Genomic DNA, 26808 nt, shown 5'->3' on the forward strand with positions numbered 1-26808 from the left:
TGTGAGTAAGGCTAGTTGCTCTTTGACAGGAGCGGTGTATAACAGCTCTCTTCTCTTCCATGAAGGAATCAGAAGGCCAGGGATGTCCTTTTTGCCGCTGTGAAATCAAAGGCACGGAGCCAATCGTAGTAGACCCGTTCGACCCCAGAGGAGGAGGAGGATTGTCACGACAAGGGGCAGAAGGAACTCCCTCGCCCAATTATGATGATGACGACGACGACAGAGCTGATGATTCCCTCTTCATGATGAAAGAACTCGCTGGTACCAAAGTAAGGTCACCAGAGCGTGTGGTAGTAGATGTGGCAGGATGGACGCAGACTGCGTGTTGTCCATCAGTTTTCTGTGGTGAGGGTTGTCAGACCTTATAGCACAAAAGATATCACACAGTATGGAAAACATGGATTTAGGATCACTTTTGTCCATTTAGTTCACACTGTCAGTTCTATTAAGCAATGGTAATTGCACTTGGAAATCCTTGATCTTTTGTGTATTGTCTTGAAAGAAGGGTGAAAAGGCTGGCTTGACCTGCTGGAATGTAAGATCTAGGTTTATATAACACTTCTCTGTATACTCAGCAATGCTGTTTTTGATTTATTAGCCATAACTCACTCATATCAGCAAGAATTCATCCATTTTCCCCAGTGATTAATACAGCCAACTAGATAGAGTCTTACCAAGGTCCTCATGACTAATGGGGTAGAGGGCAGGCTATTTTGCTCTGCAAGTCAATTTGACTGTCATTTTTTTATATGGTGTCTGATAAATCTGTATAATAAAGGTGTGATAATTCTCTGCCATTAGTGCTGCGTCCTTCCAGGAGATGGGCACAAGACAAGCATTCTGTATGGATCCCTGCATGGTTTACTTCTTTCTAATAGTGTGTTGCTGCTCTTGCACACCTGCACTTTGCAGTGTTTTACTGCATAGGGAAGTGGGTTTGAACTTGGCTAGTTTTTAGTAGTTGAATGCACGAAATTAAGTTGCCTTTCCTGGTCAGCAAGAAGCCTTTACGCTGGTTTACCTGTATTTCTGTTTAGCTTCCACCATGTAAAGTCGTGTATTAAACAGTAAAACCTATTCCAGGAGGTGGTTTTTGAGAAAGCAAAGCAGTGTGACATCCTGTCATGGTCTGCAGCAGGCTCTGTTGGCGCTAGTGAGCACAGCGGCACCTGCAGTGGGTTTTGCAGCAGATCATACCCTCCTGTGTTGAAAAGAAGCTTGCTCCTGCTCAGGGAGGGCCCAGTAAGGCAGCAAAACAGCTTTTCTGTTACTGCACCACCGCTAAGTGTGCGTTTTCAGTTGTGTGCCACAGCTAAAGCCATTGGTGATCTTCAGGGCTTGCTGAAAGTCAAATGCTGTAGTGCTGGGAAATTGCCTTCATTCACTGGTGTGTGATGGTTACTGATACGGTAGTTATTGTTAATTCAGGAGCAGTATTGAAGCCAGTACAGATCACAGAGCTCGAAAGCCTCTCTAGAGGAAAGGAGCTCTGCTGGGGTTTGCCATTTGTTGATTTTCCCATTCTCTTCTTCCTCAGGTCGAGCGTCCTCCTTCTCCGTTCTCAGTAGCTCCCCAGGCCACCCTTCCTCCCGTGCCACCACGACTGGATCTCTTGCAGCAGCGAGTGGCCAACCCGCCTGGGGCTTCCAGTCCTGGGACCACTTCAAAGGTCAAACACACTGCTTTCCCTTTCAGCTGTCATTTTGGTGGGGCAGGCAGGGAGGAGAGCATTGTGGTGAACCTCTGTGACATCCCCAAGTGCTTTCACACAAGACATTTTTCTTCTTCCTTTTCCTGTTGGGCCATTTTCCTTCCATTCCCCCTTCCATTCCAGTCCAATCTGTCCTGAAAGCAAATGCTTCCTTCTGGAGAGTCCCTTTTTGCTGTTTAAAGGGCCTGTCTTTTCTTCACATTTGCCCATGCAATTGCTAGAAAGAAGCCAGTCCTAAGGTGAAGTACTTGCTCTTTTAGGGTGACTGGTGTCCTCCTGCTGAGCTACCAAGTTATTGTGATTACCAGTCTCTTCACTGGTTTTTAGCCTGTGCTCTTTGGAGCTGCATTTGTGGGCTTGTGTTTCGTTCTAGCTATCAGGGAAGGTGTCGTATTAACTGCTTGTCTGATTGACTAGCAGAAGGCAGCAGTATGGTCTTGGTGGCATCTGATCACTGGCTCTTGAGGTACAGCAGCAGTTGAGCTAGTTTGGATGAAGTAATGAAATGATGCTTGAAAATTCAGGCAGAAGAAAACACCCATTTCTATGACTGTTCGTGGCTGACCGATGAACGTTAACTTGTATAACTAACCCACAGTTGCATCGGTTCTGTAAGTGATGGGTGTGCTTTGGAATCCAATCTAGTGCTGATGTGAGCTGTAGCTGCACGTAGGTACCCTGTTATCTCTTCAAGCCTGTAGAGAAGGTATCTCGGGAGGGTTAGCTTGTGGAGATGTGGAGAGTTATCTCCACACCCTTTGAGATAATTTCATGTAAAAATAGATAAAACGAAAGCCAGAGCTCACCCTTCTGCTGCCTGCCTCCCTCTTTTCGATGGTTTGTGGCTGAACTACCTTTGTTAAGCAATATTTCGCATTCCCTTGCCCTGCAGGCTGCTCCTGGTGCTCTTCACAAGGATAAACCTCTCCCAATCCCTCCCACGCTCAGAGATCTCCCGCCGCCGCCGCCTCCGGACAGGCCACATTCCATTGGGACCGAAGGTCGACCTCAGAGACGTCCCTTGCCCTGCACACCGGGAGACTGCCCTTCGAGAGACAAACCACCCCCTGTGCCCTCCACCCGCCAGGCAGATCTGTGGCCATCCAGGCCCATTCCAAAAGCCCCCTCTGTAGCTCTCAGTCCCGGTGACCCTTGGGCTGGGAGAGAACTGTCGAACAGGCACTCCCTCCCCTTCTCCTTGCCCTCTCAGATAGAATCCAGGGCTGACAGCCATCGGCTTGGGAGCACGCTCAGCCTGGACAACCCAGGGGTGAGTAGGCCTATTGGAGGTGAAGGTAATCTGTAAGGAATTAAGTCTTCCAAGGTGTCCTCGTAAGGGATAGAATATTCATTGGAATAGGGTGCACCAAGGAAGAGGTGGAAAGGAACTGGTGAATCCTGGGCAAGGGAGAATAATGGGAGGACTTCCTAGGGAGGTGCTTTGGTGCCTCGTGGGAGCTAGGCTGAAATCCCAGTCTGAACAGTCATGAGGCACAGTTTCATGATCATAGCTCACTTTTCAGTTCTGAAAAACTGGGAATCTTTTGTGCTGGGAGCTGGAATGCTGCAAAAGTGCAGTTTACTCTTCTCAGGAGCTGTGATGAGTTTAACACGGTAAAATCTGAGTTAAATCTGGATCTGTTACCAATGTCAGGATGTGTAACTTAATAGTCCAACATATTGTTCTCTAAAAGAAATCCCAGGCAGATTTGCCTGTTTTTTTTGTCATTCCATTCCCCTAATTTTTCCTTTTTAAACCTCCAGCTTTCTCCAATTGAGAGGCAGGTCATTTTGAGCCAGATTGTCCAAGAAAATAACACTTGGACATTTGTCATTCTGTCTTGGGATGTGTGTGCTTGTCTGCATCCTTTTCCTCTTGTCCCCTCTTTTGGCCTTCAAGCTGTTTCAGCTGAATTTGCCAAAGCCATTGGAATCTCAAAAGTTACGAAGTTCCTGCAGGTTTTGTGTAAACAAGCAGTTGGATACAGGAGGAAAACCCAGCTGGTACCCACACTGAGGGAAAACTGTCGCAGAACTCCAGGATTTCTAAGGCATTAGTGAATGCTTTGGCGTAAATGAAGATGTTTCGTTCCCCCACGGGCTGTTGGGAATGACTGGCTGACAGCTTGGCAGCTGTGTTGTTGGTATCTGTGGTGGTTCTGATTCCTGGTTGGAATTTTGTCTTGCAGAGCTTGAACAGTGCTCCCCCAACAACCTCAGAGGGTGAGCACCCCAAGATTAAACCCTCCTCATCTGCCAATGCGATCTACTCCTTAGCTGCCAGGTCTGTTGTTTTCTAGCTCACATGCTTTTATACCTTACAGAATGGTAACTGTAGGGCTCTCTCCATGCTGGTGCCTGGGACAGAATCTGACACAACTCTGTCAGCCTTAATTTCAACCTCTGACAGATTCAAAATATCCAATCTAAAGGAAGCAGATTCAATCAGAATCCCAAAGCTCTGTGGATAGTGGTGGTCGTTCCCCTTGGCTGTGGCAATAGGAAACAGGCTACAGTTGCTATTAGCTCTTGTATGAATTCACTTTTGAGTTGGTATTTATGTGAAGTGGGTGGTGTGTGATGTGTATGATTGCATTATGAGCTTGTGTCAGTGTGCCCGTGTACCTGGGCTGCTAAGAATGCTGAAGGCCAGATTATTTCTGTAGTCAGAATCACTCTGACTGCTTGTTCCATCCACTGTGGATTTTAAAGGCCACTTTGGTATTAATCAGATTTGGTGTAAATGTGTTTCTCATGTTTATATATTGTTTCTTCTGCCTCCAGACCACTGCCTGTACCAAAACTGCCTCCTGGGGAACAGTCTGAAAGTGATGAAGACACCGAATACATGTCACCATCCTCTCTGCCTGTAGTGCCTCCAGGTCCTGCTGTACAAAAACCGGAGCTCAAAATGCCTTTGGAAATGGCTCAGAGTTTACGGTGAGGTTCTGTTTGTGTGTTTTGGGCTTTCTCCTCCCAGCTCTGGGAAAGCTTTTGCTTATTTGTTTACTAGGGGGGAGATTTTGCTTGCTGGGTTTGCTGCATTCCCCCAGTGATACTCACCGGATCTAGCCTGGCATAGTAACTATACATTCTGCTTGATAGCAGAATCCCTATACAGTATTAAAGGAGTCAGATAAGCACTCCCCTGTCTTTCTGATAGTAACCTTTGGAGAGCAGCAGCAACTGAAACTCTAAATTCTATTAAAAGGTGGTGTTCTGGTGGTATCAAACTCCTTTAAGCCAATACGCTCTATTGCAATGGACGTTACTGAGCATTTTCTAGAGTCACAGAGACTCTGCATTGGTGGTTTACTGCTGCCACTTGTCTGAAGAGAAATGCTTGTTCTCTCCCTCAGAGTTTTAGACTGCGACCAGCAGACGGATGGCTGTACGTATGAAGCAATGTACAACATCCACTCCCAAGCAGCATCCTCAGCTTTCGAGGCTGTCAACACTTGTGGTGAGTGGGTGTGCTAAAAAAAGCCCTGAGAAACTGGAGGACAATGGATTGGTCCCAGTCACAGTTGGAAAGGCGTTTCGGGCTCAGTTAAATGTCACGTGCTTTTGCTGTTAAAACAGCCAGGGTGCATGGGGAAACATCTGGGTCTCTACTGCAGGCTGCATCGCGTGTGGGGATGTTGTTGAGGAGCCTGGTTGGAATGCATTGTAAAAATAACAGTTGTTCTAAAAGTTGCTGTTTGGAAGGTTCTTATTTTTTTTATGGGCAGCAGTTGTCAGCCCACATTTATCATAAGGATTTTTAATCTAATACTACCTTCTGGAAAGAGCTTCCGTTGAACGTGGGGTTTTGGCAGCAAAACCTTTGTTCTGTGTCCTGTCAATGTTTGTGGACTACAGGGGACCAGCGTCTGCCCCGAGAGACAGAGGCTCTGTTCAGTGCCAGCGCTCATCAGAATGTGCCTCTTCTTCTAGACGAAGGGGATCTGGCAGCAGCCACTGCCAGCAACGGCCCTGAAGAGTCAGAAAATGAAGAGGATGGCTATGATGTCCCCAAACCACCACTACCAATTGCCATCGCTCGTCGCACCCTGTCTGATATCTCCAATGCCACACCTGCCTTCAGCCGAATGTCTTTGGAAAATGACCCTGTGACAGGTTAGAGAACGTGGTATTCTTCATGCTGTAGTGGGTACCGATGGCTTGCTATGCACTGTCACTCACTCGAGGGTTTGTATGTAAGCTGTGAGGGTTTATAAAGCAGAGGTGTTTATTTCATCACTGAGCTTGCAAATAGCATTTAAATCACTGTTAGGAAAGCCTTTCCTCAGCTTCAAGGATATTCCTCAAGCCACTGTTTCCTACAGGGCATGGCATCTGTCTTGTGCCAGGGTGTACCGGGGCACGCAGCAGATCTTCGGGACGTTACTTAGAGCTGTTAGAAGTAGATGACAGTGCTGGCCTTGCACAGCTTGGCTCGGTCTCGCCTGCGGTTGCTCCCAGCAGATGGCACAAGTGAGCTGTTTGAGGCCGTCAGTTCCCTTGAGCAGGGACCTTAGTGGCTCAGCGAGGTCAGCTTTTTGTCCCTGGGGAGTAGAGGACATCTTGTCCTTGTGGCTGTAAGCGCATCTCCGAAGGGAAGACTAAAGCCTCATCTCTCCAAGAGCTGAATAATGCTCGACTTATTCCCTACAACTGCCCAGCAGCTCTAAAGGAAGCTCTGAAACGTTTCCTGTTGGGGGGCTTTCCGCATTATCTGAACACCCTGGTGATTTGCCAAGTAAGAGGAGTGAGTTTCTTGTTCCTTATGGAGGACCATTTGCTCCAGTGAGTGTTTTGTTCACCTCCTTCACCACTTCCCCTTCCCTGGGCTTGCCCTTCTTTGGCACAGGGAAGGGTTTAGCAGTGCAGAGAAGTTTGTGAGCTTTTGCCACTCCTCCCTGCTCCCTGCCTCATTGTTTAAGTCTCACTGTGCTGTAGAATGTTGCTGAGAGGGCTTAGAAAGGGCAGAGAGAGCTCACATCCTCCTCCTACGTGAAGCACTCCCCTTAAACATTGACTCCTCTTTGTTTTTACAGCCCTGCAATAACAATGCTATTGTCTGGATGTGTAGTGGTAGGAGATCTGCTAATGAGGAATGCTGATTGTTGCTGCTCTGGGGAGCATATGCAGTTTTGTGAAACACTGGGAATTGGCCCCTGCTGTAGTCTGGTGTGAAGCACACGTGCCTAGCCTGGGATGCATTTGGGCAGATTTATGTTCTCCCTACAGTTTGGTTTCTTAATCATTTACCAGAGGAGCTGTGCTAGTGGTTGTCCTTTCAGATTGACCCACGGGCTCTGAAATTTGATCCAGTGCGAGCAGAAAGAGCCAATTCAAAAGGCACTTTAGGGGAGAGAAGTGGGTAGTCCCTTTTCTCCACTCTACAAAAAGCTGTTTGTGTGTCAGGAGCTTGGAGGTTGAAGAGCAGGGAGCTGAACTGCATTGTGGTTGGGGAGGAAGCGCGGATGAATTTGCTTCCTGAGGAGCCTTCTCCCTCTTAGTGTTTTCAGTGTGTTTTCAGAAAGGCTCTGCAATGACTGCTTCTCTTCTGACCAGTGCTGCAGTGCCCACTCTTACAAAGGGCTTGTTTGGGCATGCTTAGCCTTATGGATTTGTCTGTTGTACTGCTAGAAAGCTCTGTCTTGATTGCCTTGAGGACATTATCCGGGAGACAAATACAACTTTAAGGTGGTGTCAAATGTTCATGCAGGAAAGTTGCCTGTGGTTTGCAGAGTAGGGAAGAATGCTCTCTGCCATGCTAGATGAGGTTAGAGCTCAAAGATCTATCGGATGTTGGATTAATGCATTAAGCAGCATTGGTTTTCCCTAAGGCCTTGGAGTGTTATGTCTCTCGTTTGGTTTATTGGCTATTCTTTTTCCTTCCCACGATGTGGCTACTGGCAAGTAACACATCTGAATGACTAAGGGGAAAGGCAGAACAGGCTGAGCTTATTGATCTGCCATAGCTGCCAGCCATTAGGTAGGGTGAGCTTCAGCAGGAGCTCTTGTAGGTGGCCCTGGCCTGTAGAGGAAGGGAAGAGACCTTTCAGAGACCATAATTCACTTGCTGGAGCACTTACGGTGGATGAGTTGGAACTGATAGATCTGGTTTTGTGCACGTCAGCACGCTTCAATGTGGCCAGCAGTGTGAGGCAAGATCAGTTAAACCGGGGGTTGCTGTCTGATTCTAGGAGGCAATGGGATGTTTGGTGAAGTTGCATATCCTTACAGGCTAGGCTGGTTGGAGCAAGTGGCGTAGCTTTGAGTGGCATTCTTTGCAGTGCCATTTATCAGTCTCATGTCGTTGCTGCGTTGTTCCAAGCAAGAGTTACGTCTCCTTTCTTGAAGCAGTGCCTTTGGTTCTCCTTCCAGGTTTCTCCGATGGCTCTCAAGTTCCAGAAAGGCCGCCAAAGCCGCTACCACGGAGGATCAACTCTGAGCGGAAAGCAGGGAGCTGCCAGCCAGGCGGAGCCAGCAGTGGGACCAGTGCATCACTGCAGCTCTCCAGTGAGATCGAGAACCTAATGAGCCAAGGCTATTCATATCAGGACATTCAGAAAGCACTGGTCATTGCACATAACAATATTGAAATGGCCAAGAATATTCTCCGGGAGTTTGTTTCCATTTCCTCCCCCGCGCATGTGGCCACATAGCACATTACCTCCACGCCTACATCTTCTGTGGACCAACTGCCTGGGCAGCTGTAGCCCAGCTCCGCACCAAAGGGGAAGGGGGTTCCTTTAGAGACTTCGTGCTGAGGTCGGTCCTGCCTCTCAAGAGAATCAGTTGTCAGGTTTTTGTGGTTCCAGATTTCAAAGCAGTGGGATGAAACGGAGCAGAATGGTGTTTTATACAGTGTATGTTTTGGAGTCCTTTACCCCTACCTCTTGTTTGAGAGAACAGATTTCTTTCCAGGGTGTTTCACAGAGAAAGGTCTCACAACAAGGGATTCCCAAGCTGATGCCCTGGAGGCTGGGGTGGGGGGAGAGTGTTTTGTGCTGTGAATTCTAAGTGAATGCTCTGAGAAACCAAGTCTTGAGGTCGGCGTGGTGTGTCCTGTGGTTTGTGGTACTAGGTTTGGGTCTGTTCGCTGCTGTGTGTCTGGCTCAGGCTTTTTAGGCCAGCTGGGAGGTCACTTTCTGCTGGGAATAAATAGGAGACCTCGGAAGAATCTTTAGATTGCTTCCCATTTGCCATGGCGTTTCCCTCTTGCCTGTAACAATAGCATTTCTTGCTCTTGAGTCAAGTCCTCCCTTTTTGCCTGGAGATAGCTTGATGAGCTTCTGTCAGGCATTTGGATCTCAACAGGGCAGGGATTTCTCTCCTATGTGTCCTCTTGTCGGCAGCACTGTCAGATCCCAGGCAGCTCAGCGTGCTGAAAAGGTTTGCATGTTTTTGAGGGGTGGGAGAGGGTGGGAAGAGCTGGAGCCAAGATCTGGCTGCTGCTTCTCCTTCTTTAGCCTTGAGCATTCTGAGCTTCGATGCTCAGACTTGATGGAGCAGCCGCCACTGGGCGCTCCCACACGCTCTTCCTCTGGGAATGGTGCACCTGGTAAATATGATGTTTTATTTATCTTACTTGCATGGTGACTGTGCAGAGTAGTGGCCTTCACACACATTCCATCATCTCCTTCCGAGAGCTTTTGCAGGAGCCAGCTGTCTTCGTGCCAGGCTGTGTTGTGGAATTGGTAGGTGCAGCTGATGTGTTTGTTGGTGTCTTACCTGCTTTGCAGTATAAGAAGTGCAGCAGTTCTCTGCATGGCTGTCACAACACCATGGGGGGGGGGGGGTTCTTCTTTCCATTGCCATTACTCTAAGGTATTGCCAGAGCCTGTGCTGAAACAGATCTGGGAATCTTCTGTATTTGTAAAGTGATCACATGGCTTTAAAAGTCAGTACTCAGCTGTTACTTTGGAAAAAACCTGACTTGCCTACTCAGCTACTTGACTCTGTTCATATGTGCTTGACGTGTGAGAAGTGTGCAGTTCCTTCTGAGAAGAGTTAAATCAAGCAGGCACGCACGCATCGCAGCCTGACAGATGAGCAAGTGCTCTGTGTACACTGAGAGGCCATTAGCCTTTCGAAGCATGGCTAACATCACTGGCATCTCCCAAAGGGCAGCAGTAGTCACTAGGCAAAGGACTGCTACTTGAAATACTGTTGGGGGGGATTATTGGATGCAGGTTAGCCTTTTTAAGAGCCTCGTGGCTGGGCCCAGATCTCTGCTTGCAATTGGCAGAGAGGACCGACCAACTACTGGCAAAGGGAACTAAGCATGAAATGTGTGGTTTATGTAGAGTATAGGTGTCTCTCTAGGCCTACAGCTTTATAAACTGGTGCAGTGAGTTCCAGTCAGTCTCAAAGCAGGAACTGTCTCTCTTTACTGCTCTGCATTCTGTAGTAAGGAATATTTTCTCCCATGCTGTAAGGAGATCTCCTGCAGCACTTCCAGGCTGTCACCACCGTTGCTATTTCAGGGTGAGGGCTGAAGCTTGGAAATGCAACACACTGGGGAGATGCACGTCAGCGGGCACGGTGCTCTGCTGTGGTGAACAGAGAGGGCAGGAGCGGGGCCTGAGCGCTTCCCCAGGTGCTGAGCTGAGTTGCAGAGGTGATGTCAGTGCACGTGGCACTCGGGGAGGAAGAGCTGTTCTTTTTCCCCTGCCCATACGTGCAGCATTGTGAACCAGACCTGCTCTTGCTGTGTGCCCTGCTCTGCCAGTTGTGCACAGCAGCCTTGCTCAGTGCATCTCAGCCCAGCACTGGTGCTGCTGAGGCAGGAGCACGGGGCAGCTCTGGTTGTTCCCTCTGTAGACCTGCATGTTACACTTGTGAGCAGCTAGTCCTAGCATATGAGAGTCACCTCCTTGGCTTTGTACTGGAGAACCAGGTAAAAACCCTTTTGTGAGGGAGCACTACAGTTTTATAGCCCTCTTTTTTGTGTATCCTCTCCAGTGCTGCCACTTGGTCCCTGTTAGGTTTGGAGCCACTTTGTTCCCGATTTGCTGTGTTAACTCAGTGCAAGTGTGTTCAAGTGTGGTGTGTGACCCTTGCCACTGCCAAGGCTGCATAAGAGCCAAGTCCAGCCAGCTAGAAAGCCTTAATTCTCGTCTTGCACAGTGTGTGTGATCAGACTAGTGATGCCCTGTCCCGTACAAGCCGTTTATTACAGGCTTCTTGTCGTAATGTTAAACTAAATCATGCTTAGCAGAGCTGTTACAGGCCTGTCTTTGGGGTTTATGTGCCGAGAGGTGTTCCTATGGCTGTTGTTCCAGGTTTTAGAGATTAGAGAGAACAGTCTTTGTGGCATGTGTCACTGATTTTTCTGCATGTGTCCTTTCTGTGCACTGTTTTTGTCCCAGCCTGATTAAAGAAACTTAAATCTTGGCTTTTTGTCCTTAGACGTGTTAGCGTTTGCTAGAACCACTGAAGTGCAGCAGAGTCCTGACCATGTCCTATGGCTGTGCTCTGTGAAGTCAGTCCACGCACTGTACAGTGCATTTTTCTTGTTCTTTCACAAAAATAAGCCCAAGATGGATTTCTCTTTCTTCCTTTCACCTTCTTGATCTTTATTCTTAAGAAGTTAACATTATGATGCTACTTTAAAAAGAAACAAAACCCCCACATGTCTAGTGCCTTTCTTAAGGGAATGCTGCACCTCTAGGCTGGACCTAAGTATCCACCCCTCTGTGAAAATGAGGAGCCCAGAGCAGACAAGCTGTAAAGACAACCTTTGAGCTTGGAAAGGGGTGAAAAGAAGGGGCAAAAAGAGGGGCAATTGTCACTTCAGCTCTGACACTGCTTGATAGCTTTTCAGCCATGGAGGTTTCTTACTTCACCTGTTACTAACAGTGACTTGTCTGGACTGGTGCTGTACTAAGCTTGGTTGTGAAGACAGTAGAATTGTAGGTCAGGATTGCTTTTGCTTGTAACACAGGATAAGTTCTGCTCTTCAAGATGCTGGTTTCCCCCCTTCCTGTCAACCACGGACACACAGCAAGCAGAGAACAGCACTGTAAGAGCTGGGCACAGACCAGTACGAGTCCCAGCCCAGTGAGCAGCAGGTGGCTGGGGAAAGCAGGCAAGTATCGACTGCTCTGAACAGGGTTTCTGACTGACTTCCAGTGCCACCGGAGCTGAATGGGAATCAGGAATGGGACATATCCTGCCAGTCTGCAGCGCTGCCCCTGTGTGTCTGCCTCTGCAAGTGCTGCAGCTTGAAGCCTGCAGGGTCTCTGCTGGGAACCAGCGGCCTTGCTTTCACCATGAACAGCTTTTCTGCATGCCCTTCCCTGAGCCCTTCCTTCGGGGGAGCCGGGTAGGCTCGGAGTGCAGCACGTTGCTTCCTGCACTAGGCTGATTCCATTAGCTAATCCTGAGGCAGGGTCATTGCTGTAAATGGGTTTATTTCAGTTGAGCAAGAAAAAAAATGCAACTCCCAGGGCCCTTCCTTAAAGGTGCCCCTTTAAAAAGGAGGGGGGAATAAGGACACTTGGTTTTAAAGTTCCTAAGAGAAATGTGCTTGGAATTCGTGGCGGGGGGGGGGGGGGGGGAGAGACATGTTGTTCTTCCCCTTGAATGACAAATAAGTACCAATTTGTATAATATCAGTGTTAAAAATGTTGAGATTTTCACAAACTATTTTAAGAAAGCTATAATAGTGTCGTTAATATAAAACTATGATAGCAGTATTTAATCCTTTCAGATCTGTAAAGAATAAGGAGAAACAGAAGGTAAATATTCTTACAGAGAGTAGCTGAGCTTTAAGGTTCACTCGGTTTAAAAGTCCTCGTGTTGTTGGCGAGCGCACTGTTCATGTTTAGAGGTTATACTAATGTTATTTATTAATTGTTTCCATTCTCGTCTGCTGCCCACTAAAGAGCTGCTTTCTTTGGGATTTCCTTCACCTGTGTCAGTACAAAAAGAAAACAAAAAAGGTTTATTTTTAAATAAAATCCCCTTTGTTGTAGCACATGGTCTGGGTCGTGTCGCTTCTCTCCTGGAGGAAAGGGTATTCCTGCTCCTGCCTGGTCTCAGTCACCTCCACAGGGACAGCCAAGTCGGAGGTGTTCACGTTAGCCTCCTGCATCTCTTGCACATCACCACTTTGTACCTGGTTTAGCTGTTAAGTTCACATTCACGTCATGGATGCTCACAGAGGGCAGAATTGATTTGTACCAAGTTGATACTAATAATTCTAGTGATAGAGTTATCTATCATAGATAACTAGACAGATATCATAGATAACATAGAAATAGATACTAATAATTCTAATTGATACTAATAATTCTATTGATAGAGTTACCTATCATTGATAACTAGATAGATATCATAGATAACATAGAAATAGATACTAATAATTCTATTGATAGAGTTATCTATCATAGATAACTAGACAGATATCATAGATAACACAGTAATTGATACTGGTAATTCTATTGATAGAGTTATCATAGATAACTAGACAGGTATCATAGATAACATAGTAATTGATACTAATAATTCTATTGATAGAGTTATCTATGATAGATAACTAGATAGATATCATCGATAACTAGACATATAGATAACACAGTAATTGATACTGATAATTCTAATTGATACTAATAATTCTATTGATAGAGTTATCTATCATAGATAACTAGACAGATATCATAGATGACACAGTAATTGATACTGATAATTCTATTGATAGAGTTATCATAGATAACTAGACAGATATCATAGATAACATAGTAATTGACACTAATAATTCTATTGATAATCTACCATAGATAACTAGACAGATATCATAGATAACATAGTAATTGATACTAATAATTCTATTGATAGAGTTATCTACCATAGATAACTAGACAGATATCATAGATAACATAGAAATTGATACTAATAATTCTATTGATAGAGTTATCTATCATCGATAACTGGATAGATATCATAGATATTCTAATCAAATTGATTAATAAAGTCCATAATCCAGCAGGACCTATTGGAGTCTGAGAATGACATGAAGAGATTTGGTACCTCCCCTGAGGAGGGTCTAAGAGAGTCCATGGAATTGGGTGGAGCACAATGCAGTGTCTGCTGCGGTCCAGTGGATCCTGAAGCCATCGTCCCATGCTGCTGGAGTCTGTTAGGCTCCATTTGCCTCACAGAGAGTGGGTTAATACATTACTATGGCCTCTTAAAAACTTGTCTAATTATTGCACAGCATCTCTGTCGCTCCATATATTGCACAGTTACACACTATGGCTATATATGAAGTATAAAGGAGCTTTAATGACTCCAAAATGACATGTACACAGGCGACATTACACGCTTCTAACAGTGTGTGTTCTAGTGGGTGCTGTACAATGATAAACACTGTTGGAGCCCAGCGTATGGTGCTGGGGCCGGTGAGAGGCTGAGGTGTGAATCTGGCGCCCTGGGACACTGAGAGGCTGGATCTGTGAAGCCCAGTGAGCCCTGAGCATCCAAAAAGGAGCATGTTTTGGACTCTGTTAACACAGAAACACCCCAAGAAATGGAGCCAAGAGAAAGCAAACTGGTCCAGCTGACACACACACACACACACACACCCCCCCCCAGGGCATTTGGGGGGCAACCGAGAGTACATGGGGGTAAATAAGGACACACAAGTGGCAGGGGGTTGAAGGAGCCCCCAAACCAAGTCACATTGGGCTCAGATGAAGATAAGGGGTTACCTGGGGTCAAATAAACTCCAATACTCACAAGGGGGGGTGCTGTCAAAAGAGATCATAGAGGTCAAAGGAACCTCTCAAAAGGTCATCTCAAGGTCATTTGGGGTCAATTTGGGGTCAATTTGAGGTCAAATGGGGTCATAGGGGTCAAATGGGGTCACAGGGGTTACTTCAGGTCAAACGACGCTTCCAAGTTTCTCCAGGGGTTACTTTAGGTCACAGGAGGGGTTACTTTAGGTCAAATTCACCTCTCAAAAGGTCAACTTGAGGTCATTCAAGGTCAAGTGAGGTCACGGAGGGGTTACTACAGGTCAAAGGGGTCACAGAGGGGTTACTACAGGTCAAAGGGGTCACAGAGGGGTTACTACAGGTCAAATGGGTCACACGAGGTCACAGAGGGGTTACTACAGGCCAAATTGGTCCCAGAAGGGTCACTTCAGGTCAAATGGACCTCTCCAAAGGTTACCTTGGGTCAGATGGTGGTAACTGGGCTCAGCTGGGGCTATGGGGGTGAAAGGAAGAGATGAAGTCCTCTGTTCATCCATTGCATTGGGCTGGAATATTCCCTCTATCAGCTAAAAGCTGCTGGAGATCCTAACCAACAATCCCGGTTTCCAGTTTCTTCTGTTCAAAACAATGGTCTATGTGTAACTATTAGCATCTACAGCAGGGAGTAGCGAAAGGGGTTTTTTTATGAATCCTAATAATAGACCTATGTATTAGTACCTGCAGTAGGGAGTAACACAGATGATAACTACTTCATCCTATACAGTAGGTACTAGAAGCTAACAAGTTCTCTATGAAGAGTAGCTGGTCCTAAGCAGTAATTAGCTTGATTTTTATACCTACTTTATTTAATACATTAACTCTCTATTGTAACAGTTACCTGTTAAATTCACATTCACGTCATGGATGCTGGCAGAGGGCAGAATTGATTTATACCAAGTTGATACTAATAATTCTGTCGATCGAGTTAATCCAATCAAATCGATTAATAAAGTTCATAATCCAGAATCACACTCCTAACTGATCAGAATATACTTGTAGGCTTGGGGCTTTATTAGTGCCTACAGTAGCTGGTGACGAGATTTGCTTGTATGACCTACCAGTACCTAGTAACAGTTATTCATATTACAGATATTAGCCTCTCTAATAGCTAGAAACAGTAGAATCGATAGCAGAATCTGCTTATCCAATTAACTATAGCAGTTATTAATGCAATAACCTATCAGTACTACTGGGATTCCTGTATTTCTTATGCTTAACAGCTAGCCATACAATTTTGTCTCATAAACTATGAGAATCTTCTAACAGAATTATCTGTTCTTACCTGTATTAGTGTTATTGCAACTGTCAATTTGCACTATTTTAACAATGGTAATAATTAATAAATAATAAAAATAATAAATAATAACTAATTACACATAATTACTAAATAACCATTTAACAAATCCCCTAGTTGTGTTTAGCATCTATAGTAGCTATTAATAGAAATTAAAATGTATTCGAATATATCAATAAGAATGATCAATTAGGATCTAGAGTAGCTAGAGCACGAATAAGCTAGACTGTATTAGAGCTCCTTAAGAGAAAAAAGGCATTACTATCAATTAGTGTCTATAGTAGCTATCAAAACAACTGTCTACCATAATGTTATTCATTAGAATCCAGTGCTAGACTTAACTATGAGTAGTTAGCAGTGAATGCACCTAATAGATTCTATCACTGAGATCTATTAAATTCTACTAACAGTATTATCTTTCAGTATCTACCATCACTAGTAATAAAACTAAGTATTACCATCTAGTACTACAGTTATCTATTAGAACACCTAGATTATCTATTGGAATATCTATAGAAGTATTAGTATTGGTAGTTAGCTGTGTCTGTATTAGATGTCTATGCAATTACCTATTAGAACCTATAGGCTTCTCTGTTACCAGGTACAGGGGATATATGCACATCATCAGCTCTCTGCACCTCATCTGCCCGTTGGGTATCAGACTTATACCTGTAAATAGCATCACCTATGGCCAGTGAACACAACCCATTTTCCTGCCCCAGCCCCGGTGCAAAGGCAGGTTGAGCCAGCAGTGTTCATGGTGCCACCACCCTCGGTAGGGTTAGGGAGCCCTGCGGCTGAGGAGGGCCAGGGCAGGTGATGGGCAGCCCTTACCGCTCCAGTGGAGCTGCCGCCAGCAGGAACACACTCAGACCCCGGCTTGGAACTTGGTACTTTTATTTTCACATATATATAAAAAAAAACAGACAAAACTCCTGGAAATGTACACACAACCCAACAAAAATATATATAAACCAAAGCTCTGGCTTCGACAACACTTGTAGCTCGTGAGTAGAGCTCGCTGCTTTGGCAGGGTGCTGGCTGCTGCACGGCTCCCCATCACCTGCAGAGAGCTACCCCAAGGCCTGGGGCTTGTGAACAACATAGCACTGAGTACATAGCTTAGAGGAAAGGGGCTGCAGGGCGCTGATCTCTCTTAGAGGAAGGCAGGAGAGAGCCATGGTGCAGGCAGAGGGCTGGGAAGGGCCACGGCAGCAGAAGCTGAAGGCAGGCTGCTTGCCCATCCATCTCCCCTCTCCACCATTCAAGCTGCCTGGTGCCACCGAAGCACAGAAACAAACTGGTTTAACCTGGGGCTGGTAACTGCTCAGCACAAAAAACACAAACCCTGAGACATTCCTTAAGGTTTAAATTTGGGGATGGGGATGGGGGGGGGGCATCTGGGACCTGCTGTTGCCAGCCCCTCTAAAAGCAATCCAATTCCTGGGCAACAGGGAGAGGGAAGCCCTCCCACTCCTGTCAGCGAGGCTACGCTGCAAACCAGATACCCTAAGCCCTTAGTCTGGCATGTGCCTGAGAGGTGGGCACCCCTGGCCTTGCTCCACAGCATCCTCACCTCCCATAGGATCGCAGCTGCCCGGCACCACCAGGACACACTGGGCTGAACCGAGACAAGAACAGGACAATGGGAAAGCAAAGCACCGACACCTCCCCGCTCTCACAACCACTGCTCTAACCCTCCACTTGCATCCCTCACCTCGTCCAACCTCCACACCGCTACACCCAAGGTGCCCGGGGCATCCCGAAAGCACAATTCCATCTGCTTTGCTGAGCGAGTTTGGGGTGAAACACATCAAAACCTTCCCATATGGGTACAGATTCCCTGCAAACGCCTCCAATCCTGCCATCAGGCAGCTTAAATGGGGTTATTTCTGCCTCCTGTTGCTGTTGGCTTCTCTGCAGTAGTAAGCAAGTGCAGCTTTGCCAACAACCTGCAAGCCCACGGTTGAGGTAACAGAGAGGTGAGCCAGGGAGGTGTCCTGAGCTCAGCACCGCGACGCAGTCATTGTCTCTGGCCGTGCTCCCCAGGTACTGGAGCAGGGGTGGGACAAGGCAATCCAAGAGCAGGAAAGGTTTGAAGGAAGAAAGCACTTGGTAGCTTCAGGCCCTCTCTAGTTTCTCAGATCGATGTATTTCTCGCTCTTCAGGCCACCAAAACAGAAAGAAGAGGGGGGGGAAAGGCCATTAGGGATAATCCTCTACTGCAGGTGTCTGTGTGACAGACAGCAACGTGATGGGGTTGAGCCCAGGAGACTCATCCCATCCTGCACCGAGAGCTGTGGCTGAAAGATGCCAGAGCACAGCCCATTCCCGCAGCCTCTGACTCTCGGCCAGAGGTGTTTAAGCAGCTCCTTCTCCCATTGCTCCTCAGGGAGCCCGGCTCCTGCTCCAGGGAGCGCAGGAGGAGGCAGAGCCAAGCAGGAGGTGCCAGGGGCTGGCACGGAGCAGAGCACGTGCGCTGGTGCCGCATCCTCGGAGCGGGAATCCCGGCCGTTATCACCTCCCCTCCCTCCCACGGCCCCTCTGAGCGCGGATGATGGATGACGGAGGCCCATGCAGGGTGGGGAGCAGGGAGGGGAGGGAAGCACAGCCTCGATGCCCTCCCCGTTACACTCCTCACCTCTGTGCCCAAGCCCTGGCCCCGGGTGCAGCGCACGATGATGCTCTGTCCTACCTGGTCAGCGGCAGATCTCTTCTCGCCGTTGGCGCCCTGCAGGAGCCCCGCCTCTTCGGACACTTTATCTGACTTAACTTCTACTACAATCTTGTCTTTACGTGTCTCTGGCCTTGTGCTAGGGGAGGGAGGTGACAACTCTGAGACAGGTTCGCGATACCAAAGAGGGCAACGTGGCCGCTTGTGCTTTGGTTCCATCTCAAGGGATGCTCTGGAGCGGGGCTGGGGTGAATGAGGCTCCGGCTCACAGAAAGCTTTGGGCTGCCCATCCCCTCTCCCTTGGCTGCTCTACCCCTCTGCTCTCCTCCTCATTGCCTCCCTGCAAGGACGGGGCAAGCAGAGCCTGTGGGAAGCTGGAAGCGCTGCCGAGACCCCAGCATGGTGTCCCCCCGAGGCTGCACTATTGCCCCTCTCTGCGCTGGGCAGGGAGCAGCTGGTGCAATGAGATGGGAAGCATGAGTGATGGCAAGCACCCCTGTCCCCAAGGGCTCCCTGGATGGGCAGGCAGCAGTGCTTACATGTCCTGTTTCCCAGCGCGGCCACATGGGATCTTGCCTTTCTTGTGCAGGAAGTAGATGACAGACCCCAGCACAGCCACCACGAGGATGCAGACGATGATGGCCACAATGATCACCCCTTTGCTCTCTGGTATCTTTTGATCTAAAGACAACGGGAGAGGAAGAAGTTAATGCTTGTCCCACCCCGAAGCTCTCCACCTGCTGCATCGCTGCACTCCTGTGGGAGCAAGGAGAGGTGTGCCCTTAAGAAAGCATCATGGGGAGCCCGGTTCCCGGTGCTTCTCCAGATCCCTGCAGGATGCAGATGTCAGTACAAAAGTGCAGGGTTTGTATTTCTATTCTACTCTATTTCGTCCATATATTCTGTATTTATACACTGACAGGGCAGTTTCTGTATAAATACACTTTGCATCCTGCTCCTGGCTGCCACGCCATGGGATAATGGCTTACAGGCCTTCCTGCAAGCCATCAGGCCATCCCTTACGCTTCCAGCAGGAAGCAGCGCTCGATGGCCCCACTGGGCAACAAGCAGAGGCCAAGCAGGCAGCTTCCCCACCGCTGCAGGAATAGATGGAGACAGAGCCTCTGCTTCCCTCTCGGCTTGGCAGGGAAGAGAGGAGCAGTAAGAGATGCAGTGCAGGAGCCAGCAGCCAGCGTTCCCTCCTCAGCCCAGAGGCGAGCACTGGGCTGATGGACACATGCACCCAGCACAGCCCAGGGACTGACCTTTCCTGATGGACTCCACTGGTAGAGCAGAAAGGGAAAGAGACAGAGCTCAGGCACGCCACGGCCGCAGAGCACACACGGTGCCCGTGCCGACAGCACTAATCCTGCTTTGGGTTCCCTTCGGGAGGCAGGGCCCGGGACTCACCCAGCAGCTGGATGTGCTGCTCGCTGACCCCCAGCGCGTTGGACACCCTGCACATGGCTCCTGCCCGCAGCAGGTCGTGGCTCACCCGCACTGTCAGGTTGCTGGCGATGTGCTGGTCTTCCACGTACTCATGAGCCTGTGCCGGGGCGGGGGGGGAACAGCAAAGGATTCAGTGCCCGGAGCAACGCGCAGCCCCTCAAGAGACCAGGGTTTGAGGCAGCTCTCACCGTCCCATTGACGCTCCAGTGGACAGAGGGCCTGGGGAACGCGATGGCCTTGCACGTCAGGTTCACCACCTCGTCCTGCCGCACGTACAGCGGGGAGCTGATGGACACGATCCGCGGCTTCCCTGTGGGGAGGCCATCGGGGGCACGGCGCTGACACGGGGCAGGACAGGCTCACGCCGGCACCGCCGTGCCCGCACGCGCGCTGGGTCTTACCCTCAACAGCCACAGCCACCCGCTTGCTCTGCTCCAGCCCCGGCACGCTCGGTGCCATCACCTTGCAGCTGAGGTTCCGGGAGGTTTCGAAGGTGAGGTTGCTCAGGAAGAGCTGGTTCCCTTTCGCCACCGTCCTGTCCTGTTGGGAAGGGATGTCCCCCAGTGCTGAGCCCCAAGCACCGTGCCCTGCTGCTTCCGGCTCTGAATAGCCCAGGCTCGCTTGGTAACAGCGCCTGAATGCCTGCTCACCTTCTCATCCCTCCACTGGTAATCCAGGGACAAAGGGCTGTGGGCATTGCAGCTCAGCCTCACGCTATCCCCTTCCCGAAGGGGCGAGGATGGCTCCATCTTCACACGGACCCCTTCAATGTCTAGGAGAGGGATGGAGACCAGGGCAAGGTGAGCTGCACGGAGGAGACACCGAGCAGGAGGTCCCCAGGGTCCCGTCCCCCTGCCTTACAGTTCACCACAAGCTCCACGTCCTTCTCCAGCTGTCTCATATCATCCAAGTCCAGGGTCTGGCATCTGTAGAGGCCGCTGCTGTTCTTATTCACATCGTGCAGATTCAGCACCCCACTGCTGGTGTCCGTCAGCGACGACAGGTCGTGCCAGACGTCATCCAGCTGCAGGCAGCGGGAAGCAAGCAGAGCCTTTAGCCCCACACAAGCATCCTCCACCGCAGCCGCTGCACTCCCGTCCCCAGGGCCCTATGGAAGGCGGACAAGGAGCCAGAACACAAGGAGGTGCCCAGGTCCCCTCTGCCCTTACCCCTCTCTTGAAGAAACTGAAGACGGGCGCCGGGTTCCCGTCCGCCTCGCAGACCAGCTTCACGTCATCCCCTTCCTTCACCAGCGCCGAGGAGGGCAGGACCTGCAGCTTCACGTGCTCCGCGGGGTCTGCGGGGAGGAGGAGGGAGCGGGAGCGCTCGCCGCGCATCCCTGCCCCGCAGCGCCCGCGCCCGCCGCCGCTGCCCCCGGCTCACAGAACACGGTGATGTTGACGCGCCGCGACTCGGCCGTGCGCCGCTGGCCCCGCAGCCGGTAGTGCACGGAGCAGTGGTACAGGGAGTGCCGGTCCTCGCGGGTGACGTGGGCGAAGAGGGTGCTGCTCACCGTGTACAGCCCGCTCGACTCGCGCGTCAGCGTCGACGGCATCTTCACCGCTGCACGGGACACAGGCGCTGCTCGCATCCCATGGGGAAAGACCCCGGCCATGGGAGAGAGGAGGGCTCCCTTGGACGGCCACAGCCTGTATAGGCAGGCAGGCATCATCCCCATCCCCAAACTCACTGTTCTCCTCCGGCTGCAGCTGCTCCCCGTTCTTGTGCCAGGTAATATTGGGGGGTGGGAAGCTGTTCCTGCTCACACAGCGGGCAATCTGCGGGCACAGGGAGCCCTGAGCACACGGCGTGCCCCCATGGCGAGAGGGGAGCTCGGCATGGCTTGGAGCCTCCCCCTTCCCCGTACGGGGCATCTCCTCACCTCTGGGATTTCACTGCTCTGCACGGAGGCACCTCCTGAGCTGGCCACGATCTCAGGGGCCTCGGGAACCTCTGCAATGAGAACCCACCCCACACGTGTTGGAACGCACAGAAGGGGATCCCCCAGCAGCCCGGCCCCGCTGCCCTCCTGCCCCATCCATCACTCACTGTACACATGGAGCCTGGTGTGGTTCTCGCCCAGGACGTGGCTGCCTTCCCCGACCTGGCACACAAAGGTCCTGGCGTCCTGCACCGTCACCCTGCTGATGGCCAGGGCTCGGTCCTCCCCCACGGACAGCCGCCCCTTGTAGTCCACGTTCTCCTCCAGGAGCTCGCTGCCCGCCACGCGGCACAGCCTCACCCGGTTGTTGCGGTCCATCTGCAAGGCGAGGGCCCACGGCTGTGCTGATGGGAACCCCGGGCTTGCTGCTGCCCCAGCCCCACTGCTCCTCTCCCAGGCCACACTCACATAGAACCAGCTGACAGAGGTGGAGGAACCATTCTCAGGGGTGTAGAAGCTGCACTCGATCCTTGCCGTGCCCCCGGCCTCCACTTCAACCACTGCCGGCATGGAGACCTCCAGACCGCTGGCTGCAGCTATGGGACAAGGTCCATCAGGGGCGGGGAGCCCGGGGAATCCCTCGTGTCTGAGCCCATCCCCACCTCCATCCCACTAAGGGCATGGGGCAGAGCTGCGTCCTGTGCCAGCGTTCCCTAGGCACCACGGCCCAGCACAGCGGAAGTGCCAGCCGGGAGCATGGCATCACTCCTGCTGCCACACTGCCTTCTGCGTGCACAAGGCAGGGCAGCACCCAGGAGGGGTGCTCCAACCCTGCGGCTCCCTTTCGCCCTCCATGCCCCAGCCACCATGGCCATGGCACAAACAGGACTCCCCACATCCCCCTCCAGCACATCCAAGGTGAGCCCCTTGTTGCTCCTCTGCTTCCTGCCCACCCATAGCACAGGGGTGGCACCAGAGACTGCCCGTCCCTGCACCACGCATTCCCTGCTTGCCCACACCAGTAATGGAGCTGCTGGCCACGCTCCAGAGCGGCAGGGAAGGTAATGGCTATCGATCCAGGACAGCTTCCCAAGGGGCTGCGTCACGAGGCTGGGAGTTGCCATTGGCACTGCGGGTGCCAGGACAAGAGGGGTCCGCACGCCCCCGGCTGGCACACAGCCCTGCGGAGGGGTCTCTGCCCCAGCACACAGGGCCAGCTGGCTCAGCACCCGCAGCCCAACCCAGGTATGGGAACCTGGGACAAGGGTGCTGAAAGAAGGCAGCTGTGTCAACAGCTCCCTTGATAGTGCTGCTCGGTGACAGCCACCGAGCCCTGCAAGCGAGGGGACTTCAAAGGGCGATGCCGTGCTCACAGAACGCTCTTTGTCTGGACAGGGTATGCGGTGGCACGACGCCAACGTGCAGCCAGGAGCCCTTCTGGCACAGCAAAGGCCCCGGCTCGCAGGATTCGGCACCTCAGGACATCCCAAAAGGCAGCTTTTATCCCTCACCCATCCCGCTAAGCACGGAGGGAGAAGCAAAGCACTGAACAGGAAAGGAGGTGCTAGAAAAACAGGTGAAAACCCCAGAGACAGGCGTGCAGTGGGGCCAGGAAGCTACACCGAGCATACATAGGAAAAGATAACTTTGTGCTGGAAGCACCTGCACCTCTATGGCCATGACTTGGCTGCCTGCTGCGCCCCTGTGCCCTCACGCTTCTGAGCTGCAGCCAGGCTTTGTCCCCCCAGCATCCTTATAGACCTTCTCCACGGCCCCAAGGCAAGAGCCAGCCCCTGGGAGAGGGAGAGCTGGTGTCCAGCCCCACTGACCTGCTCGGCATGAGAGCCCTCGCCCTGGCAGCCGAAACATGAGCTCAGGACTGGGGAATGAGCGGCATCCAGGGCTGGCATGAGGCACACAGCCCTCCCAGCCACCCGCTGCCCTTGAGGAGGTGGACATGGTCCTGCAGCCCCCGCACGCCTGGAACAAGGGCTCATTGCTCCCCACCTCCTCCAGGGCAGGCTGGATACTCGCCTTCCCCAGCAACACAAGTGCTGGGGCGGGGGACACAAGGCTTCCTCCTGCAGCTCCAAGACCCCACAGCTGGCTCTGTGCACGGGCAGGCTGGAGAGCACCCTGGCTCTGAGGACATGGCAAACCTCTCTTTGCGCCCAGCGCGGCTGCAGTGCTGGTGCAGGGTCATGGGCAGCGCTGAGCTCCATCCCTCACACCGCACCCCAAGCGCCTGGCACGGCTCCAGCGATGGGGAGAGCACCGTCTGCAGCAAGCAAGCAAGGGGGGAAGGCAAGGAGAGCCCCCCGGTGCCGTCCCATCTGGCCGGCGGAAAGCCGGCCGGCAGCCAGGGCTCCGCAAGAACAAAGATCTGCTTTTAGAGCCGGGGAAAGGGGGTGGAGGGAGCGGAGCCTCCTGCGGAACGAGGTGAGCGGGGAGACGGCGGAGCCCCCGGCACGGAGCCCCCGGTGGGAGCGCTCTTGTGGGGCGCCGCAGGGGTCTGGAGCCGCACATGGGATGCTTGAGGTTGCCGCGGGATCCCGTTCCCTGCGCAGGGAAACCAGCTGCGGCCAGATCCTGCCTGCACAGGCACAGCCACACACGCTGCTCCCCTCTGTGCCTGGGCAGCGAAGACCCCTGAGCCACGGGGCCCAGTTCAAACGGAGCAGCATCACCTGAACCCCTTTAATCCTCGCAGGGTGCAGAGCCAGGCCCCCTGCAGCAAGCAGCACCACCCCAGCGCCCCACAGCCTCCGCCCCAGCCCTTTCGGTGCTGGGGATGGAGCCCAAGCTCTCCTGCAGCAGGGATCAGCACCCCCGAACCAACCCCAGCGCCCCACCGGGAGGGGAAAGGCTCATAACCCCAGTCCTGCAGGCAGGTGACAACATGCACAGAGATCTGACACACGGAGACTGCGATGCAAAGGGGGGCAAGGGTGGCACCGGCACCAGTGTGGGCTCAGCCCCCCGCTCCCGCAGCACAGCGAGACCCCCGTGCTGCCTAGGAATGGCTTGGCTGCGGCCCCCCCAATGGTTCTGGGAAGCATCAATGCTTCCACAGCGGCTGGGCTTGCAACCACACCAACGCAGCCAACCAATAAACTCCTCGCTCGGCACATGTGCTGTGGGGAAGGGGATCGCTGGCTGCGAGCATGGGCCGGGGGTGGAAGCAGCCTGCTTTGGCTCGGGGCTCCTGCACTCCTGTGGAGCCAACGCCTTGGCCAGAGCAGCTTCCCCAGCGCCTGGGGCCACCTCCGCTGCTCGGCTGGGCAGGGACAAGGCGAGAAGGCGGCAGGGAGTAGCCAGCGCACCGGGACCACTCCCTGGTCCCCATGGAGGAGAGGGCATGCTGCAGGGAGGAGGGCAGGGCAGGAAACAAAACCTCCCCCCCCCGCGCCCAGAGGGTGAAAATGGACTGGAAAGAGGATAAAAAAAGCAAGCGTGAAAAAAGCCAAGAGAAACAGAGAGCTCGGGGAAAAACTCCTTAGAAGGAATGGGGTGGATGTTTCTTGGTAACTCGACCAGTTCAAGCTACTGTACACACGTGGGGGCAACCTCCGGCACCCTGCCCCACGAAGCACGGGCTTTGGAGCTCGCTTTACGCCGGCCAGCGCCCCCCCCCCGCCCCGGGCAATCAGAGCCGCCTGCTCTGCATTAAGCGGGGTCCCGAGAGCGGAATGGGCGCTCCCAGGCCCGCCCCGGGGCCGTGCAGACGAGGACGCCTGCTCCCACCTGGGCTCTCCCGGCACCACAGTTCCAGCAGTCCTGGCCCCAAGCCAGGCTGCTTCCGAAGGGCGTCAGCTCCGCTCGCTGCCTGCCTGCGGGGAGGCCCCCGCAGCCCCTTGGCCGCGGGCAGACCCCAGCACGGAGCCCCCCCCCCCCTCCAACCAGGGCGGCGGGGCCGGCGGCAGCACGGAGCGAAGCGGCCGCTGCACCGACCGACGGTGCCGCAGGTGCGCCCGCCCCCCCCGCGTCCCCGACCGCCCCGCCCCGTCCCGTCCCGTCCCGTCCCGTCCCTCCGTCCAAGGGCACTCACCGCAGCAGAGCAGGAGGCAGCAGCCCCAGCGCAGGGCGAGCCCCGCCGCCCGTCGCCCCCCAGCCATGCCCGCCGCCACCGCCGGCCGCCCGCGACTGAGCGGGACCACGGGCTGACGTCAGGCTGAGGAGGAGGAGGAGGAGGAGGAGGAGGAAGGCGCGGAGCCTGCCCACCGCCCGCGGCCGTTTACCACCCCCCAGCGGCAGCCGCCGGGGCGCCGGCACAGCGAGCCCCGCACCGCCCGGCACGGCTCGGGGAAGGGGGGGGTACGGAGCCCCTGCCCCGATCGGCCGCAGGCATCGCTCGGGGGTCAGCCGGTGCCGCCGCTGCCCCAGGCGGGCTCTAGCTCTGAGTCCCGAGCCTGGTGTCGGTACGGGGCCGTTCTCAGGCATTCCCAGCTCGGCTGGAGGGGCTCGTTCCAGCGTTGCTTGCAGACGCGCCGGCTGCCAGGTCCTGCCTGTCCAGGCGTGCACAGGCTGATCGCAGCAGACTGCAGGGCGCTGGAGGTGTAAATCACTGCAGACCCTGCGGCGGGGGCAGAGGTGTAGGTCGGGTTGTTTTGCACAAGGGCTCGGGGAGTGAATGCTGGAAAGGGGAATCCGTCCCGACCCGCTCCCCTGCTCAGCCCTGCCCCGAAGCCCAGCCACAGCAACCAACACAAACCTCAAAACCAGGGGGACCAAACCAAACCACTCTTCATCAATTGCCCGGCCTCTTAAGAGACACCTGAGGATAGCAGCAACAGGGACACAAGGATGGGGCCATCCTAGGCGGGTCACTGAGGTCTGCAGGGTTTGTTCCCCACTCCCTGCTCCCCCTCGGTCTCCCTGCCCCATGGGGAAGCTCTGTTCAAAGCCCCTTGTCCCGGGGGCCCCGGGCCCCGCTCCATGGAGCGCACGGCCATGGCACAAGCCCCACGCAGCTGTTGAACAGGGCGGCTGTGCAGAAAGCCGTTGGTTGCGGTGGCCCGGGCAGCACGCCTGGACGGGGGCCAGCCC

The 26808-nt window shown here is 52.6% G+C and overlaps 2 protein-coding genes across 4 annotated transcripts in view; one reads left to right on the top strand and one right to left on the bottom strand.

The window, feature by feature from the left end:
• CBL (Cbl proto-oncogene) overlaps window positions 1–9204 on the top strand; it is a 34504-nt gene extending 25300 nt beyond the window's left edge. For both annotated transcript variants that reach the window (XM_057433053.1, XM_057433063.1), the window contains 8 exons: window positions 66–269; window positions 1538–1669; window positions 2604–2981; window positions 3901–3995; window positions 4496–4651; window positions 5071–5174; window positions 5648–5830; window positions 8087–9204. In XM_057433053.1, coding sequence (XP_057289036.1) covers window positions 66–269; window positions 1538–1669; window positions 2604–2981; window positions 3901–3995; window positions 4496–4651; window positions 5071–5174; window positions 5648–5830; window positions 8087–8367 — 1533 coding nt within the window. In that variant the 3' untranslated portion in view covers window positions 8368–9204. The remainder of the gene's footprint in view (window positions 1–65; window positions 270–1537; window positions 1670–2603; window positions 2982–3900; window positions 3996–4495; window positions 4652–5070; window positions 5175–5647; window positions 5831–8086) is intronic.
• An 8524-nt stretch (window positions 9205–17728) lies between these two features.
• On the bottom strand, window positions 17729–25952 carry MCAM (melanoma cell adhesion molecule). Of its 2 annotated transcripts, XM_057433073.1 has the most exons (15): window positions 25811–25952; window positions 22231–22358; window positions 21930–22140; window positions 21763–21833; window positions 21571–21658; window positions 21264–21443; window positions 21050–21177; window positions 20742–20904; window positions 20531–20652; window positions 20282–20420; window positions 20069–20190; window positions 19842–19977; window positions 18971–19112; window positions 18453–18570; window positions 17729–17919 (listed from the first exon to the last, which is right to left on the bottom strand). In XM_057433073.1, the coding sequence occupies exons 1-15, from the start codon at window positions 25875–25877 to the stop codon at window positions 17890–17892; spliced, it is 1845 nt and encodes a 614-aa protein (XP_057289056.1). In that variant the 5' UTR covers window positions 25878–25952; the 3' UTR covers window positions 17729–17889. The 2 variants fall into 2 exon arrangements, with proteins under 2 accessions (XP_057289056.1, XP_057289065.1); XM_057433082.1 differs by lacking the exon at window positions 18453–18570.
• Between the last annotated feature and the right edge of the window lie 856 nt (window positions 25953–26808).

This window comes from Pezoporus wallicus, unplaced genomic scaffold, assembly GCF_028554395.1.
Source record: "Pezoporus wallicus isolate ANWC-B61680 ecotype Strahan unplaced genomic scaffold, APGP_CSIRO_Pwel_v1 contig_11829, whole genome shotgun sequence".
NCBI classification, from domain to species: Eukaryota; Metazoa; Chordata; class Aves; order Psittaciformes; family Psittacidae; genus Pezoporus; species Pezoporus wallicus.